This window comes from Desmodus rotundus, chromosome 6, assembly GCF_022682495.2.
Source record: "Desmodus rotundus isolate HL8 chromosome 6, HLdesRot8A.1, whole genome shotgun sequence".
In the NCBI taxonomy this organism is placed as follows: Eukaryota; Metazoa; Chordata; class Mammalia; order Chiroptera; family Phyllostomidae; genus Desmodus; species Desmodus rotundus.
Window position 1 is genome coordinate 132,549,212 of NC_071392.1, and position 19,714 is coordinate 132,568,925.

The following is a 19,714-nucleotide window of genomic DNA, read 5'->3' on the forward strand; positions in this document are numbered from 1 at the left end:
GGGCCCCAGGGCAGTTAGACACTTGAGAACCCCAGAATTTAGATTTCTTCTTGAGTCCTTTGAATTGGTTTGACTTGTGCCACCGACCCCACAAAATCCCCTTGGTAGTTGCTTGGAAAGGGGGTGAGGAGAAAGAACTTCCAAGAATGGGTAGAACATGAGGCTTATTTCTTAACCTCTGGACCTGGGTCATTCAACATGGTGGTTGCTACTACCCATGGGGCTACTGAATACTGGAAATGTGCTTAGGGCCACTGAATGAAGTTTTTCACTAATTTAAACTTGAAAACTGATGTTTCACTCGGTTATTTGAAAACAGCATCATTGAAACTGTTTGGGTATGCAAATCCATTTTTTAACCATACATTTTATGTTTAAATTTTATGAAATCTAAATACAGAACAAGTATTTCTGATAATAGTTTAGCTCTCAGACTGAAATACATTACAAACATAAAATACACACATGATTTAAAATACTTATACCAAAAAAAAGGTAAAGTATTCCATCAATAGTTTTTGTATTGATTACATGTGAAACAATAATATTTTGGATATACTGGGTAAAATAAAATATATTATTAAAATTAATTTCATCTTTCCATACAATCAACAAAAGAAAAAAGCAAACAAAATATAACCAGAGACATTGAAGTTAAGAACAATCTAACAATAGCCAGAGGGGAGTGAGGAGGGGACAGTGGGGAGAGGGGTTTTCAGGGGTTTTCAGTGGGGAGAGGGGTTTTCAGGGGTTTTCAGTGGGGAGAGGGGTTTCCTTATAAAGGACACAGGGACAAAATCAACGGGGAGGGTGGAGGCAGGGGAGGGAGGTGGGTTTGGCTGGGGTGGGGTGGAGGGATGGGGAGAAAATGCAGACAACTGTAATTGAGTAACAATAAAAATTAAAAAAAATAAAAAAAAATCCCTAAAATTAATTTCACCTTTCCTTTTTTTAAAAAACATATTATTAGATAATTTGAGATCCCATATTTTTTTGCATCATTGGGACAGCACTCTCTGGAACATGGATCATCCCATTTCTCTCCGCTTCCTTCCTCATTTGCCAAGTGGCACATAAGTGATCTTGAATCCCACTTTTCCGCTTTGATTTCCTAATCTCGGCAGCTTTGTGTCTACTTTGTAGGTGGTGACGCATTGCCTACTTTCTCCAGTCACCGGCTTGGAGGGGTTTCCAGGTCTGAGACAGAAGACCCCTTTTGACCTTACAAAGGTGGTCCGGCAATTCCTGACTAGCCGTTAGGGGGAGCTGCGTCACTGCGTGGTTGCTGAGCAACTGGTGACCCGGAAGAAGTTGCCTGCTGCGATTCTTTGTGGCCGCTCGGTGGGTGACTTCCGGAGTAGTAGGGGAATTAGCGGCGAGCCGGCTTTGGGGGCGGCGGCGTAATGACCACTCTGCGGGCCTTCACGTGCGACGACCTGTTCCGCTTCAACAACATGTGAGTGAGATGCGCACTGGGCGAATACTGGTGGAGGCTCGCCCTCACCCGGGCCGGGGTTCGAGGAATTGACTCCGCCCTCTGCCAATGGTGGCTGCCTGGGTGCTGCAGGGTCGGAGGCGGGGGACGGGGCGGATGCACGGACTGCCTTACTGACCTTGGCGGAGGCGTTCAAACTTCATTCGGCTACCCTCAGCGCTCGTTGACGCTGGGGCGGCAGCCGGCAGTCTCTCCTGTGGTTATCAGGCAGCACTGGGGTGGTTGGAGGTAGGGGCGGGCCCTGAGCCCACGACCTGGCCCTGGGCTCTGCTGCGTACGGTCTAGTGACTCGGCTTCGTCTTCTTGCTGCGGACACCCTAGAAGTAAGGGCCGCCGAGGTCGTTGCGAGGTCAGTAGGTAATAGGTAAGTGTTCCAGCCTCCCCAGTGGTAGCGGTTAACTTGTTGATTGAAATGATACTTCGTCATGGCACTTCCGCAGCGGTTCCTCTCGAAGTCGGGGTTTGGTTTTGTACCTCTTGTTCCTGGAGCGGCGATCCCAGCCTAGACAGCTTTTCTGCTCTGCACAGTCAGGGTGGGGGTACATGCTGGTGGAGGCCCATTTGTTGCAGTTTCTTTCAATTCGAGTTGTCAGGATATGTGACTTGTAGGTACCATTTTTTTTTTAAGAAAACTTTTTGTTATGAAAATGTATGGATGTTTAAAGAGTTGACATTTTTACCATGAACACCTATCTAGACAGACACATTAGCCGAATTCTACAATTAACATTTTGCTACATTGGTTTCATCAAAACCCATTCATCCACCCACCGACCGATCCCACATCAGCTTTTGAAGGATGGACAAAATGTTGATAATGATGAGAAGGGAAGTTCTGGAGAAGAAAAGGGGTGATACGTGAGAAAGCTTGAGGCGTGGCCAGACAACTGGGAGATGAGCGTGTCTGTAGTGGTGGGTTTCTGTAACTGAGTAGCCAGAGAGAAAATGGTGAAATGACTTTTGCTCCATTGTTGAGGGGTTTACACTTGATCCTGTTGGAAGAGGTTTTTTTCTTTGTTAGTTTTTGGTCACCTCCCAGTTGAAGCAGCATAGTTAAGATAATTTGTGTTGGGCTCTAATTGCATTGGCACTGTAATAACCTATTTAATCCTCAATTCTCTGAGTAGGTAGTCTCATTATCCCCATTTTGTGTATGAGTAAATTAAGATAACTGAGAGCTGAAATGAACTGTTCCAGGTGTTAGTTGGAGCTTTGCAGCGGGAGTGAGCCAAACAAGGAGTCTAATCCAAGGAGATTGGCACTAGAGTAGTGGTTCTTAAAAAGTGATCCCCGACCATTGGAGAACATTTTGGAAGTGCAAATACTACGCTGTTTGAGAACTATTGCTCTGAAGCCTTACTCTTCCACACAGAACTGTGTGGAATAGGAGGAGATTAGAGAAGGTATACCAGGCAGGTAAGCCATTTAGGTGGTCTTGGCAATGGCCCAGAGGTAACAACTTAACTAAGGCTTGAACATGGGAGGTGCTGGCCTGGGAGGTGACTGTGCCTTGAAGCTTCAAGAATAGAAAAGGCAAAGCTTCTTGGAGAATCAGTTTTAGCTGAAGATCAGGGAAGGGACAATACTATTTTATGTGAAAATGAATAGAGAGAAGGAAAATAAACTCTAGATTAAACAATAAAACATTAGATTTCAAAGAATCATTCAACTTAACAAGGTCTCTTTGGAGTACACCGGTAGAGGAACTCGTCTTCCTCCCCATTTTCTCCACTTTGATTAGGGCATTTCTGTAGAGAACTCTGAGAATGGTGGGAGTAGGGTTGTTGCAGCCAGAATGGAAAGAAGCAGTGGATGTAGAAACATTAGAATTAATTTAACAAATGTTTTATTTATTCTTGGAAAATTATTTGTGTACCTGTTTATGGAGCCATACTGGAGAACAAAACAGGAAAACAATCAGTGTGGCTGGAGCAGAATGAGTGTGGGTGTGAGGTGATGAGGTCACAGTCAAAGGGCTCGATCTTGGAGAGGCCATCATAGGACTTTGGATTCTCTGCCATGTGCACTGAGAAACCTCAGGTGTAGAATTCAGGTAGGTATCTGGGCATAGAGGTCTCAAGTTTAGTTTTGGGCTAATGATAGAAATTTGGTGTCAACACTATGGCATTGAAACCTAGAGGCTAGTGACATGAGTGATGGAGTGAGTGTATATAGAAAAAAGAGACTCTGAGATGGTGCCATGGGGCATCAATCAAGTGTTAGGGTGAAGATGTACTGGCCCAGTGAGGCGGGAGGAAAACCTGATGGTAGGGTCTTGGAAGCTGAGGTGTTGCAGGTGTTTCAGGTGGAGGGAGTGGGGGACTATGTCAAGAACTGCTGATAGCTAATTGTAAAGTATATTTGCACATTTCTTCCAGAAGGGAGTGGAGAACTACAGGAGCAGGGTCCCGAGTAGTGGAGGTGGTGGGATCTGTTTATCAGAACTCCAGGCATGGTTATAGGAGTACAAGTAGAGTAAGTGCAGAAGGTTATAGTTGGCTGGGTTTGGTGGTGGGAACTTAGTGAAGCTTTCTTCTTACTGTTGTATTTTCTTTGTGAAATAGAAAGCAGCTGAAATCAAGAAGGGGGGTGGCCTGTTGGACAGTTGAGGCAACAAGAGAGAATATGTTAGAGCAAGTGATTCTCCAGGTGTGCACTGGGGCCCCTCAAGATTGTTTTGGGGCTCTGTGACGTGACGTCAGAGCTATTTTCATGATAATACTAAGGTGATTTTTTGCCTTTTCCACTCTCACTCTCTCACATAGTGGAGTTTTCCAGATGTGTGATCTTGCAACAGCAAGCATAATAACAGACAGAGCTGAGAATCCAGCTCTCTTCTACTAGGCCAGATATTAAGAAGTTCTGTAAAATTGTTAAAACAATGCCACTCATGTCACTAAATTTTTTTAAATAAAGTGTTTTCTTTAAAAAAAATATCATGCAACTTTATGATAGGTCTGGGGAAACGTGGTGTTTATAATACATGATGAAATAATTTGTCTTTGGCAATATAATTATATCTGAAGATTGTAAGTATGAATGCTGCCAAAGCAACAACATCCTAGTTCCTAAATTTTGGCGATTGTACTCATCTTCACATTGCTCATTTAGGTAACATCACTTTCTTCCTACTCTACAGTTCTCTCTTTGTTAAAAATATTGGCAATTTTGTAGAGAAAAATTTAAAAAAGGCTTTTAAAAAATTATTGCTCTAGCCCTGGCTGGTGTGGCTCAGTGGATTGAGCGTTGGACTATAAAGCAAAGGGTCGCTGGTTCGATTACCAGTCAGGGCAAATGCCTAGGTTGCAGGCCGGGTCCCCAGTAGGGGTGCACGATAGGCAACCACAAATTGATGTTTCTCTCCCTCTTTTTCAACCTCCCTTCCCTTCTCTAAAAATAAAAATAAAATCTTTAGAAAGAAATTTAAATAAATAATTGTTGCTCTGGTAATTTGATCACTAATTCTATTGGGTAAGCATTGATAATAAATGCCTGTCTTCTAATTGCTTATTTTTTTAAAGTATATTTTATTGATTATACTATTACAGTTATCACATTTTTTTCTCCCCTTTATTCCCCTCCACACTGCACTCCCCTCCTACCAGCATTCCGCCACCTTAGTTCATGTCCCTGGGTCATACATATAAATTCTTAGACTTCTCCATTTCCTATACCATTCTTAACCTCCCCCTGCCTATTTTGTACCTACTATTTATGCTGCTTATTTCCTGTACCTTTTCCCCCATTCTGCATCCTCCCCCCTCCCCACTGATAACCCTTCACATGATCTCCATTTCTGTGATTCTGTTCCTGTTTTAGTTGTTGGCTTAGTTTGTTTGTTTTCTTTCCTTTTTTTTTTTCTTTTTAGGGTTGGTTGTTGATAGTTGTGAGTTTGTTGTCATTTTACTGCTCATAGTTTAGATCTTCTTCTTTCTCTTAGATAAGTCCCTTTAACATTTCATATAATAAGGGCTTGGTGATGATGAACTCCTTTAACCTTACCTTATCTGGGAAGCACTTTATCTGCCCTTCCATTCTAAATGATAGCTTTGCTGGATACAGTAATCTTGGTAACTGTCTCCTTTTCTCTTACTGCTTTTCAGAGTCTCTCCTTATCCTTTCATCTTGGGTAATGGAATTATGATGTGCCTTGGTGTGTGCTTCCTCGGACCCAACTGCTTTGGGACTCTGAGCTTCCTGGACTTCCAGGAAGTCTGTTTCCTTTGTCAGATTGGGGAAGTTCTCCTTCATTATTCTTTCAAATAAGTTTTCAGTTTCTTGTCTTCCTCTTTTCCTGGCACCCCAATGATTCGAATGTTGGAATGTTTAAAGTTGTCCTCTCCTCATTTTTTTGAATTCTTGTTTCTTCATTCTGTTCTGGTTGAATGTTATTTTTCCCTTCTGGTTCAAATGATTGGTTTCAGTCCCAGTTTCCTTCCCATCACTGTTGGTTCCTTGTACATATTCCTTTATTTCACTTTTCACAGTATTCAATTCTTCCTCTTTTTTTTTTTTTGCTACCATACTCAACCATTTCTGTGAGCATCCTGACGACCAGTGTTTTGAACTGTGCATCTATCTGATAGGTTGGCAATCTCTTCATTGCTTCGTTCTCTTTTTAGAGCTTTGATCTGTTCTTTCATTTGGGCCATATTTCTTTGTCTCGGTGTACCTGTTACACTGTAGGGCGTGGAGCCGTAGGTTTTCACCAGGGTGGGGCAACCCACATTGCTGTGTTGTGGTGCTGTAGGTAGGGGAGGTGTCAGAGAGGGAACAATGCCACTTGTTCAGCTCTGGGCCGGCTTTCCCCTGCTACCCAGAAGCAAATTGGGCCCTTCTGGTGCTGATTCCTGGGTGGATGGGTTTGTGTATTTTCTAGGACCCTGTGGGTCTCTCCAGTGAACTCTCCTGTGAGGCTGGGAGTTTCTCCCCGCACTGCAACCCCCAGAGGTTTTTACAGCCAGAGGTTTTGAGGCTTTATTTCCCCACCTGGAGCCCTGGATTGGGTGGTCTGTCTTGCTCCCCAGTTGTTCCTCCTGGTTTATCCTCATGCAAATGTAGGACTACCTGCCCCGGTCCTACAGCTGCCACCTTGCTGCATGTCCTCTCCCCACCAGCTACCTGTGTCCACCCCTCCTACCTGTCTGAATGAATGTTTCCTCTTTAACTCCTTGGTTATTGGACTTCCATACAGTTTGATTTTCTGTCAGTTCTGGTTATTTATTTTTATTTGTTGTCGTTCTCCTTTTGGTTGTGCTTGGAGGCAAAGTGTATCTACCTTCACCTCTATCATTGCTGGAAGTCCCTTAATTGCTTATTTTTAATTACAAAGTTAATTGTTAATCTTTCAGAGAAAGTGCTGAGCACAGTGTTAGCCTGTAACAGGGACTTAGTGTTCGTCTTCCTTTCCCTTAAGCATTATTCATATTTATAACAAGGGACTTTTTACATAGCAGCAAAATCAAAGTGGTCACTGTTTTTATTCACCCTCCTACCAAAAGAGGGACTGGTTATGCCTGTTTCTACAACCTGAAAGACCTCTTTTCTACTTTTTTGCTTTGATCATTTTAACTTGATTTTACTTTTTTTAAAAAACAATAAATTATTTGGGGTAACGCTAGTTAATAACAGCATATAAACATATATACAGGTGTACATCATTTGACATCTGTGTGTTCTATTACATGCTCCTTACCTGACGTCTAGATTCTGTTACCATGTATCTGACTCCCTTTACCCACTTTGCCCCTTCACCACCCCACTGACCATCTGACTTACTTCACTTAGCATAATACTCTCACGATTCATCTGTGCTTAACAAAGGCCAGATTTCATTTCTTAAAGCTGAGTAGTAGTCCACTTTATCTACATACCACACTATTTTTGTCCAATCATCCATCAGTGGACACTTGGGTTGTTTCCATATCTTAGCTATTGTAAATAATGCAGTGAAAATAGGGACACACACATCTTTATGCATAAGTATTTTTGGGTAAGTACCCAGAAGAGGAACTGCTGGATCATATGGTTGTTCTATTCTTAATTTTTTTGAGGAATTTTTTTGTTTTCTATAGTAGCTGTACTAATTTAATTTACATTTGCATCCACAGTGTATGAAGGTTTCTTCACAACCTCTTCAACACATATTTCTTGTCTTTTTGATAATAGCCATTCTAACAGGTGTGGATTGGTATTTCATTGTGCTTTTAATTTGCATTTCCCTAATAACTAGTAATGTTATATGTCTTTTGACTATCATTATGTCTTCTTTGGAAAAGTGTCTATTCAGGTCCTCTGCCCATTTTTAATTGAATTTTTTTGTTGTTGAGTTTTGTTAGTTCTTTCTATCCGCCCCCATTTGGTTGGTTGCTTTTTGGTTTTGTTGATGGTTTCTTTTGCTTTGTGGAAGTTTTTAGTTTGATATAGTCCCATTAATTTATTCTTCCTTTGTTTCACTTGCATTTGAGATCAAGTTCACAAAAAATAACTTCTATGACTGTTGTCTATAAGTGTAGTGTCTGTGTTTTCTTCTATGTATTTTATTCAGGTCTCACATTCAAATAAATTTTGAGTTAACTTTGTGTGTGGTATAAGATAGTAGTCTAGTTTCATTCTTATGCATATGGCTCTTCAGTTTTCCCAATACAGTTTTTTTTCATTGTATATTCTTGGGTCTTCTATCAAAAATTAGTTGCCCATATATGTGTGGGTTTATTTCTGGGCTCTCAGTTTTGGTCTGTGTGTGTGTTTTTCTGCCGATACCATAAATATTATTTTGATTACTGTAGTTTTGTAGTATAGTTTGCAGGGAGTATGATACCTCCAGCTTTGTTAATTTTTCTCAGGATTACTTTGGCTATTTGAGGTCTTTTGTGGTTGCATACAAATTTTTAAAAAAGTTATTTATGCAAAATGAGTAAAGGGGTTAAAAGGTACGAAACTTCCAGCTATAAAATAAGGCATGGGCATGTGGTGGGTAGTATGGTGAACATAATTAATAATAGTATTGCATATTTAAAAGTTGCCGAGAGTAGGTCTTGAAAGTTCTCTCTACAGTAAAAAAATTTTGCAACTATCATTTTGCAAATGGCTATTAGGTAATTTCAACCATGTTCCTTAGCCCTAAAGTTGGCTTTAAAGTGGATTTAGTGTGTGTTAATTTCCTTGTGCATATTATTATTTTTTATTTTTAATGGGCTTATTTAAACTGGTTTTGTAAACACTGCTTACTACTGATAATTCTCATTTCTTTCAGTAACTTGGATCCACTTACAGAAACTGTATCCTTTTTTTAAAAAGTTAAGGCTTATTGAGAGGAAAATAGAGAAACAAATGGGAAAAATATACAAGTATTGGAAAACTTTAAAATTTGCAGGTAAGTCAGCATCATAAGCAACCTTAAAAGCAATTTACAAGAACAACTGGGAATAAGAGTTGTCTTAAACCTGCCCGACAAGCTGCTAATACAATGACCTCATAAATCTATAACAATACTACCAGCTTCCTTGCCCAGCTTCCCTCTTTGTAGGAAGTATGGCTGTACACAACAGAAAGCAGTGAGTTCAGCAAGATGGGTTATTTCTTTGTTGTGAGTGAAGTCTGGAAATGACGAGCAATCCAGGGCAGGTGGTGGTTCCATGTAGTCACCAGTGACCCGGTACTGCACTTGAACCACTCTGCCATTCCCAGGGTGACCTTGGCCTTCGTATCCCATGGCTGCCAGAGCAAATGGCATCACATCCGTGTTCCTGTCACAAGGATCAACAGACAAGAAGTGGAGAGTGTCCTTTCCTTTTAGGGGTACATTTGGGAAGTACCACACAGCCCTCTGTATCTCATTGACCAGCACCTGCATCTTGCTCCACTTATTTAAAAGCCCCAGAATGAGCCTAGCTTTAAATTGGGGCTTGTTACATAGTAAAGAGAGGATTTGAGGGAACAATTAGCAGTATCTATCATGTTCCCCAATAGAAAAATGGGCAAAGGTGTGAAGTTAGGCTACTTTGGGTTATGTTACACTAACAGGCAACCCCCACATTCTCAGTGTCTTAAAACACAAAGTTGGATTTCTGGGTTATCCATATCCATTGTAGGGTAGGGCGGTAATATTAACTGATAATTTAATAAAAGAGGGCATGTAGGAGACTAGTGAACATACTATGAGTTTAGTCTCACCAGTCAAAAGACATGCAAATTAAAAGCAAAATGAGATGTGATGTTTTACCTATCAAATTATCAAGAATTTAAAAAAATGGTAAAACAGTGCTGATGAGGGTGAAGTTACAGGAATATTCTCATAAATTGCTAGTGAACATAGAAACTGCAATAGTTTTCTAGAAGGCACTTTGGCAAGTAATTATTAGTAATTCCATTTCCTAAAAGTGGAAAATAATAAGCAACAGGGGCAATTATGTCAGGGCCTGGCAAACGAAGGTGCATGAGTCAAGTTGGCCCAGTGCCTGTTTTTGTGAATAAAGTTTTATTGGGACACGGCTATACTAAGTAACTTACTATTATCTGTGGCTTTTGTCCATGCCTTTCCCAGGTTGAGTAGTTGCAACAGAGACCATATGGACCACACAGCCTAAAATATTTACTATTTGGCCCTTTACAGAAAATGTTTTCAACCTCTTAGTTATGTCATTGCAAAAATGTTTATTGCAGAATTATAATATTAAAAATTTGGAGTAACATACACAACAATAAGGAAATGACTAAATAAACTATTTTGTATTCATAAAGGATTTTAAAAAGTTTTTGAGAAAGTGGAAACCACCCAGATGTCCACTGTCAAGGGAGAGTATATTTAAATAGTCTTTTCACATAATGGAATACTTATAGTAGTAGAAATTAACTGTAGATAGAGACAACAACAGGGCTACATATAAATATAGTTGAGTGGGAAAAGGTAAAAAATCTCACAAGTTTTCATTTGTGTTTTTAAAACTATGACCTATTAAAGACGTATCCATATTTCAAAAAAAGGAAAAGAATTCTGAAAGATTCTAAAGGACAAATTTTCACTGCATAATAAGGGAAAATATTAGGATGCAAATCAACTTATATGGTGTATATCCAGTTACCTATAAAACTTACAGTAAAAGTCTCATAATCTAGGTGCAGCCATATTTGAAAGTAACCTGTCAGATCCCAGTGGTTGATCATGAGCTTCTGGGTCTCTTCCATTAGCTGGAGGAGAGACAATTACAGTATGTTTTCGGGCTGCAGGCAGGAAGATGCTGGCCTGTCATTTTAAGGGTTATGTTTGAAGAGTATTGAAAATAAAGCTTGTCCTTCAGAGGAGCGTTTGAAGAATTTACTGAACAGGCTTTCCAGGAACTTTAAAAAAATATATATGATTGATATGTCCCTTTATAGAATTGGATCAGCAAGCTTACACTAATAAGAACTATAGGAATGAATGCATATCAGTAAGGACAACAGGGTTGAAGAGTTAAGTAATGCACAAATTATTCAGGCATTCACTCTTAAGTCAGCTTTTATTTGCATTATTAGAAATGGAAAATCTGAATCAGTGGAAGGGAAAACTGGGTAATTGTTAAGTTGCCTTTGGAAGTACTTAGTGTTTTTTGTTTTGTTTCCAAGATAAGCAATTCATCATAGAAGAAAAATTTCTCATCCAAAATATAGAAGTATGTACAACTTTGCCATAGTCAGTATACATGAATTGTATAAATTATGCCAGTTCATAATTTACCAAATAAAAGATGACTAGGGAGTACTCAGTTTTAAAGTTACTTTCACAGTCTCATAGCTGAAGCTAAAGTAGAAACCAGTCTGATTTTCCTACAAATGTGGAAAAATAAACATTGAGCATCTATGCGGCAAGCTCCAGAGATAGAGAGAACATTACTCATATTCTAAGGGAAGACAGCTGGTAAACAAATGAGTATTATCAGGTGAGGATAAGTGCTATGCCAAGATTTAGGCTACAGTGTGGTCAGTAGGGAGACTGATCATAGAACTTCGGAGTCCTGGTTCTCTGCTTTCTATTAGATGCTGGGTCTCCATTCACATTTGACGTTATATGTTCAGGAAATTGTTAAAAATTAGCACTAACCTAAATATTTCACATAATGATATGATTATAGAAATCACATATATAGGGCTAGGGATAAAGTAACAGTATAATTTTTAAAGGAAATTTTCTTTAAAATATTCCTTTTATGAAGGAATGAACTTGTTATTGTCCATTGCTTTGTGCACTCCTTAACAAGACTCTAGTATGGGATTCCTTTTTACTTACAGTACCTCGCCCATTGGCCAGAGTATTTCATCGTTGCAGAGGCACCTGGTGGAGAGTTAATGGGTTATAGTAAGTATGATACCACTAGTACTTTTTTGGATAGGTAGTTAAGATTTTAATATAGGTTCAACTAATTTATTTAAATTGATAAAGAATTGAAAGTATGATCATGATGTCTATAATTTTATTGCCTTTTCAACCATTAGACAACTCACTGATCCCTTCTGTAAATTAAAGAAAAATGTACCTACCAAACAGTAATTCTTTATTAATGCGTAAAACCACGTGTTTATTAATGAATGCAATCTTTGTTGACAGTTATGGGTAAAGCAGAAGGCTCAGTTGCTAGGGAAGAATGGCATGGACATGTCACAGCTCTGTCTGTTGCCCCAGAATTTCGACGTCTTGGTTTGGCTGCTAAACTTATGGAGTTACTAGAAGAGATTTCAGAAAGGTGAGATCCCACTTTTCTAATAATATATGGTCCCTGACCGTTTGCTTTTTCTTCTTGTGAATATTTATTATAAGACTTTTTTTCCTTCAGGGTGAATAAATACCATGCACTACAGTTTACAGGAATTTCATTTGTAGCCTCCAGTAGTCCTCACAATAATTCTGTCACATATTCAGAATGGTCTCATTGTCTCTGTTTTGCCATTGAGGAAAATTAAGGCGAAGTAAGTGACCTATAAGCTGGGTAATTGGTGGAATGAAAGACTAGCCCTTAAGGTTTCTTTTAGTATTCTTGCCACTATGGTAGAAATGAAAGACTAGCCCTTAAGGTTTCTTTTAGTATTCTTGCCACTATGGTAGATATTCCCAAATTTTGTTAACATTGCTCTTGGCATCTTAATAATTTTTTCACAGTGCCTCTTGGCCGAAAGGAAACAGTTTAGTCTTAAGCATTTATGTCCTAATGACTTAGTATTCATATCCTAACAACCAAGTAGCTGTTTAGAAAAATAAAAACAGACTGAAAAAAATGTTTTTATTTAATTGTTAAATAATTGCGGTTGTTGGCTGATGCACATGTTATGTATTGTATGACGTCTCAGACCTTGGAAACAGATGGACATGACCACCTACATTCCTGTTTCACATTGATTTTCACATGGTGGTGTTTTTTGTTTCTTTTTTAATCATAGGAACTGCCCCAAAGCTGGCTTTATAAACATATTGTCACCAAAGGGAATGTAACATGTTGCAATGCTGCATCTTTGAACTACATCACAAACTAGTAGCTTGCTAATGTCTGATATGTAAGGTTTATCTGTGTTTTCCCTGAACAACTGAAATATCCTACAGCATCTCTGAGTTTTGGGTACCTTGCAGCAGTTTTTGGAAACTGCCAACATTAAGGCTTTTAAAAAAAGACCTGTTGTATATATTAAACATCTTCATTATGTGAGGTAAAAGTAATACAATAATATGAAAAGAGGATCCCTCCTGCCAGCTTATTTCTAGAAGAGATAAGAGATGTGTGTATAAGTTTAACCAGTTGTCAAGCTGCCATTTTTTCCCTGTACTTTAAATGCTTAGAAGTATGTAGGAAAGGGGAATAGCTGCTTGAGAAGCACTTGTGAGGCTTTATACTTAACTAATGAACTTAATAAAGGTGAGTTTTAAAGAAGTAATAATGGCTTGAAAATTCTCCCAGCCAAGTTGGTGGCAAGATGAACTCTAGCTCATTTAGAGAAAAGAGGAAATAGTGTTAGCCGAAAAAGAAATCAACTCTAGTTCTTAAGAATACCTGAGATTTAAGTGATCTTTATTTGTATGGCTGTGTATGTATACCTATAGCCATCCATCCATATATACATGTACATATACATGTATTTTTAAATGTATATATTAAAATAGAAACAGTATAAACTTCTAAACGAATAAGTAGGATAAAACTAGAATGACAGAAATCAATTCAAAAGAGACAAAAAGGAAATTAAATTGACAAGACAAATAAAAAGCATGAAATAAGATGGTAGTTGTGAATCCAAATATTTTTGGTAATTACAACAGTAAATGTTAATGGACTAATGACTCCAATTAAAAGCCCAAGACTTGAGGACGTTATGCTAAATGAAATAAGCCAGTCACAGCAAGACCAATACTGCATGATTCCATTTATATCAGATAGGTAAAATAATTAAATTCATAGAGTCAAAGAATGGAATGGTGGTGGACAAGGGCTGGGGTTGAGGTAAGTGGGGAGTTACTAATCAGCATAGTTTCAGTTAAGAAAGATGAAGAAGCTCTAGAGTCAGCTGTACACATCGTACCTGTAGTCAGCAATAACTTACTGTGGACAGTTTATTAAGATCTTGTGGTGTTAGGAAATAAAATTGAATTAAAAAGGAAATAAAATTGGCAAAAAGAGGAGACTGTCAGAACTCTACAGGAAACATGCAAATATTAAAGATACAGAAAGATTGAAAGTAAAAAATTTTCAAAATTATGCAAATTCTGATCAAAACACAGTTGGTATACTTACATGAACAACAGTAACAGTATAGTTCAATAATTACTGGCATAAAAAGAGTCATTACATATTGATAAAAGATTGAATCCATCAGGAAGATGTAACAAAAAATTTTATGTAACAAGTGACAAAGATTCAAAGTAAAAATGCAACACTTTGCAAAACTACATGGAGAAATAGACAATCATCATCATAATGGGAGGTTTGAACTGCATCTTACTAATGGACAATCAGACAGAAATTGATTTAAGGGTATATAGAACAGGGGTCAACAAACTTTTGGGGGGCCAGATAGTAAATGTTTAGGCTTTGCAGGCCATCTGAGCTCTCTATTACATATACATTTGAAACCCTTCAAAATTGTAAAAAGTGTTCTTAGCTTGAGAGCAGTACAAAAATAATGACCTGATCCCTGACTTAAAAAATTTCCATCAGTAGCCAAAAATCTTCCCACAGAGTATGGCTTTTCTGGAAAAATTTTATTCTATTTAAGAAATAATGACTATAAGTTCAATTTTACACAAACAAAAAGAGGGAACATTCTTCATCTTTTTTTTTTTAAGGGTGAGATAACCTTGATAATAAAATATGACAAGAAATATTAGGAAAAGATGAGGAAAATGTCATTATAGATGCAAAAATCCCAGGAAAAGCTTATTAAAATGGATACAGCAATTTGTAAAGAGGATGATATATCAAGGGAATGTTGTTTTAATGTTAGAAAATCTGTAGCCCTGGCTGGTGTGGCTCAGTGGATTGAGCGCCAGCCTGCAAACCTCAAGTCAGGTTGCTGGTTCGATTCCCACTCAGGGCACACTCCTGGGTTGCATGCCAGGTCCCCAGTGTGGGGCGTGGGAGAGGTAACCTATCAATGTTTCTCGCACGTAGATGTTTCTCTTCCTTTTCTTTCTCCCTCCCTTCCCCGCTTTCTAAAAAGTAAGTACATAAAATAAAATCTGTAAATATATTCCACCACTGTAATAGATTAAAGGAGAAAATTATCTCATTAAATGCAGAAAGTGCTTTGATAAAATCCAATATTCATTCTTGATTAAAAACTGTTAGCAAACCAGGAAATAAAGGTGAGGACTTCCTTAAAATGAAAAAGGAATATCTACAAAAACCTGTAGTAAATACTGATGGGAATGCATTAAATGTTTTCCTTTTAAAATCTGGGACAAGATGATGACACTTGTAGTCTGCCCCTCTTCAGTAATATACTGGAAATACTAGACATCACCAGTAAACCAAGGAAAAGATATGAGGATTGAGAACATTTACTTTGCACTAAGACTGTGCAAATAGAAAACCCACACGAATCTATAAGTAAATGTTTAGGTCAGCGATTTTTAACCTTTATCACCTCATGACATAGATAAACTAATTACTAAAGTTTTCTGGCCCACCAAAAAATACATTTTTTGTGATCTGACAAAAAAATAGGTGGCTATTGTGTTGGCTGTTTTCAGTTTTTTTTACTTGACAGTCTAAGAGAAGAGAGGTCAGTACTCCTGATTAAATAGGTGTATTGCATTTTTTAAAAAATCTTGTGGTATGCCAGTTGAAAATTGATGGTTTAGACTGAAAGTTAAGCAAAGTTGTTGGAAAAGTCTAACAAAAGCTGCAAGACTTCTGAAGTTCATACAACTGAACTGAGAGACATTAAAGATGACCTATCTAAATGTATTGAAGGTGACCTAAATGGAGAGGTGAACTACTGCTCTGGCATAGAGGACTTGATACAGTAAACTGGACATTGGTTCACAGAGCCAATGTAATTGCAATAAAAATCCCAAGTATTTTTTGTGGGACCTAAGTTGCTTCTGACTTACAGGGGAATGGTTAAGAGCCAGAAAGTGGCAATATATTCCTGAAAAACAAAATAGGCAGATTTGTCCCTTCAGATATCAAGCTGTAATGAGTAAGACTGTGTGTTAGGGCTGGAGTAGTTGACTACAGTGGAACAGAATTTGAAAAACAGATCCAGAAATACATACAATTTTTACATACCTCAGAGGAGGCAATTGTTGATTAGTGATAAAAGGATACACTTTTCAGTAAAGGTGGTAGCACAATTGGATATCCATGTGGGAAATTTTTTTTCCCCAAATTACTATTATTGTACACAAATCCCAGATGTATTAAAAATGTAGATATGAGAAGCAAAATTAAAAAGCCCTTTGAAGTTAATATAGGAGAGTATGTACTGACCTCAAGATAGAAAAGAACTTTTGAAATAAGCAATAAAAAAATGTTAACTGTAAAAGAAAGTTTCATATATTTTAAGTTCATTGAAGTGAAGTGACTTTGTTCACCAGAAAATGTATAAGGATAATGATGCCCTGGCTAGTGTGGCTTGGTTTGAGCATAGTCCCATACACAGAAAGGTCATGGGTTCAGTTTCTGGTCAGGACACATACCTGGGTTGCAGACTTGATCCCTCGTCCTGGCACGTATGAGAGGCAACTGATTGATGTTTCTGACATCAGTGTTTCTCTCTCCTTCCCCCTTCCCTTCTCTCTAAAAATCAATGAGCATGCCCTTGGGTGAGGATTAAAAAAAAAGATGTATATGGCTAATGACAAGATAAGCCACAAACTGGAAAAAGATATGCAAACTGCAAAAAAAAGATTTGTGACATGCTTTACACAATGTTGAATATCCAGAATATATAGAACTATAGCATAAAGGAGAAGAAGAAAAATATGAGAGATCAGTAAGGACTCCAGAACAAGAAATCTAAATGTCCAGCAAAAATATATTCAGCCTTGTTAGTAATCCAAAATGCTAATAATACCCTGAGATAGCATTGTTCCATAAGATTTTCAAAAATGAAGTCTGATGCAACAAGCCTTGGTACTGTGGTAATGGAGTCTTATACCACTTCTATGAGAGTGTAAGGTGGTTCAAGTAGATTGAGAAACAGACAATATCTAATAAAGTTGAAGATGTGCATATACCCTGGTGAACCAGTGATAACATTCCTAGCTATGAACTTTAGATATTGTAGCATGAAACACAACAAAAATATTAATTGTAGCATAGTTTGTAAGAGTAAAAACTGTAAATGTTTCTCTGTAGAACCAGAGCCAATCTGTAGTATATATCCATATAATGGAATGCTAAATAAAATGCAGATGAACAAACTCTAGCTACACCTAGGCTGACTTGAGTAACACTGACTGAGAGGCCTATCACTAAAGAATAAAGTGTGTTTCCCTTTATATAAAGTTCATAAACAGGAGAAACTGAACTATAATAGGTAGCAAATCTATAGCAAAAAGCAAACAGCTAATGATTACAAGAGTCAGGACATGGAGACCTCTGGGTAAAGGAGAGGCTGTCACTGACCAGAGGGACCAGAGGGCTTCAGAGCTGTGACCAATTTCTTACAGGTACACTTGGGCCATGGCCACCCTGGTACTTGCCTAAAATTTTTAATTTGTACATATGAGTGAAAGTATTCTATGACTTAATTGGTAAAATGAGCATATCAATTACTGTGGCATAAAATACACAGCAATTTTTTAAGCCAGTTAGCAGAGTTGTAGTAAAAAAGAAAAATGCTTTTTGGAAAGTATATAGTTTAAGAAAATATGTATTGTAAGTTTTGAATATTAGCATGCAAACTGTCTTTTTATACAGTGAAATAATTGTTGTAAGTTCTCAGCAACATTAAAAAGGTTGACTTATTTTGTAATCAGCTGTAGGATCCTATTACTATCATTTTATGAGGAGTAAACAAAGTAAAATCAATTATGGTTTTAAAAAATATATGTACCTGTTATTTTCTATAGTTCCTCACATTCTAACATTTTCTTTTTTAAAAATAAATTAAAGAAAAGGTGGATTTTTTGTTGACCTCTTTGTAAGAGTATCTAACCAAGTTGCAGTCAACATGTACAAGCAGTTGGGCTACAGTGTGTACAGGACGGTCATAGAGTACTACTCAGCCAGCAACGGGGAGCCGGACGAGGACGCTTATGGTAAGCTCCCTTCTCTGGCAGAAACCCAAAGAGGAAGCCAAACATTTACATTCATTCTATAGACTGAAATATTCAATTATTTTAATAAACTTAAAATAATTTTGTTGGAATATAATATTTTAAACTTGGTATATAATAAATTTCCTTTAACCTGCCTTTACAAATCTACCACTAGTTAATTTATATTAGCTAACCAATAACTGATTACTGTCAATTATTGTCTTACTACATTACAAGCATGGTCTTTTACTAAGATTCTGTCAAAAGAACATTTGTATTAAGAGCTGAATCCCAGTTGGGATTTGGTTAGCATCTGGTTTCTTGTGATTGAGTCTCACTTATATAAAGACATTTATTTCTCTCAGAATCTGGTGAAAGTCAGTGTAGGGGACAAAACCTCTTATGAGAAATTTTCCTCTATACTTTAAATTTGATATAAAATAGTTTGAAATTAGGGTAGTTACTTACATTAAATTTTGCTTCCTAACAGATATGAGGAAAGCACTTTCCAGGGACACTGAGAAGAAATCTATCATACCATTACCTCATCCTGTGAGGCCTGAAGACATTGAATAACCCTGGGAAGTGGTTCTTAGGCTGATGTCCCAGGTATTTTATGGACAATATTATTTCCATTGGATGATCTTAGAGCTCTGTTAGAGAAAAATACTCATTTACGTCTTAATGATTTCAAGAAAATATTTTAAATCTCATTGTTTTCAGTTAGCAATATCATACCTACTAAAGCTGTCCACTGTGATAAAATTCAATCAGAAAGGTAGCTAAGTCAGAAGGAAACAGTCTACTATCATGGCTCATAAGATGCTAGGGAAAAAAAACCACTTGCTCCAGTCTCCTAAATTCTATGCCTGAGAACCACTGCTGCATATATATATATTTTTTATTTTGTATTGACCGAAGCTTTAAAAGCATATATGAAATGCTAAATTTAAGATGCATAATAAAATGCACTATTGATGCTATAAATGTTTCCTGGAAGTTTGTAAAACTAAATTAGGGTTGAGAAAGTATCGTTTAGGATATATTGTTTCTCCATTAAGTTTTTGGTTTATATATAAAACATTGTTTTATTGTTGTTCAAGTACAGTTGTTTCCATTTTTAACATGCATACTTCAACACTCCCTGTCTGGCATACTTAAGCTTCCTTCTTAATGAAAAATAAATTCTTCCCAGTTACTTGTTTTCATACTTTTAGTCCCGGATTCTTTCTTTGTTTCGTTCCATAAATACCCTCCTTAAAATGCTGAAATTTATTTAAAGGGGGAAAAAAGAACCTAATTGCTAAAAGACCATGTAACTAGATCATAGGCCAATCACATGTTCTCATATGTAATTTTAATCACCTGTAATAATCTGAAAATATCAAGTAAAAGTAGCAGCTAAAGAAAAGCCCACATAAATGATTATTAAAGAGCTTTTACTTTTGAAAGAACTTATTTTGGTAGAGTTAAAGATGATCAAGAAATGA

The 19,714-nt window shown here is 37.5% G+C and overlaps 1 protein-coding gene across 1 annotated transcript; it reads left to right on the plus strand.

The window, feature by feature from the left end:
- Nucleotides 1-1,316: 1,316 nt before the first annotated feature.
- Nucleotides 1,317-19,202, plus strand: NAA20 (N-alpha-acetyltransferase 20, NatB catalytic subunit). The gene is made up of 6 exons (XM_024559275.3): nucleotides 1,317-1,456; nucleotides 8,751-8,775; nucleotides 11,741-11,831; nucleotides 12,081-12,216; nucleotides 18,079-18,224; nucleotides 18,715-19,202. Exons 1-6 carry the CDS (start codon nucleotides 1,404-1,406, stop codon nucleotides 18,798-18,800), a joined length of 537 nt encoding a protein of 178 aa, XP_024415043.1. The 5' UTR covers nucleotides 1,317-1,403; the 3' UTR covers nucleotides 18,801-19,202.
- The last annotated feature ends 512 nt before the right edge of the window (nucleotides 19,203-19,714 follow it).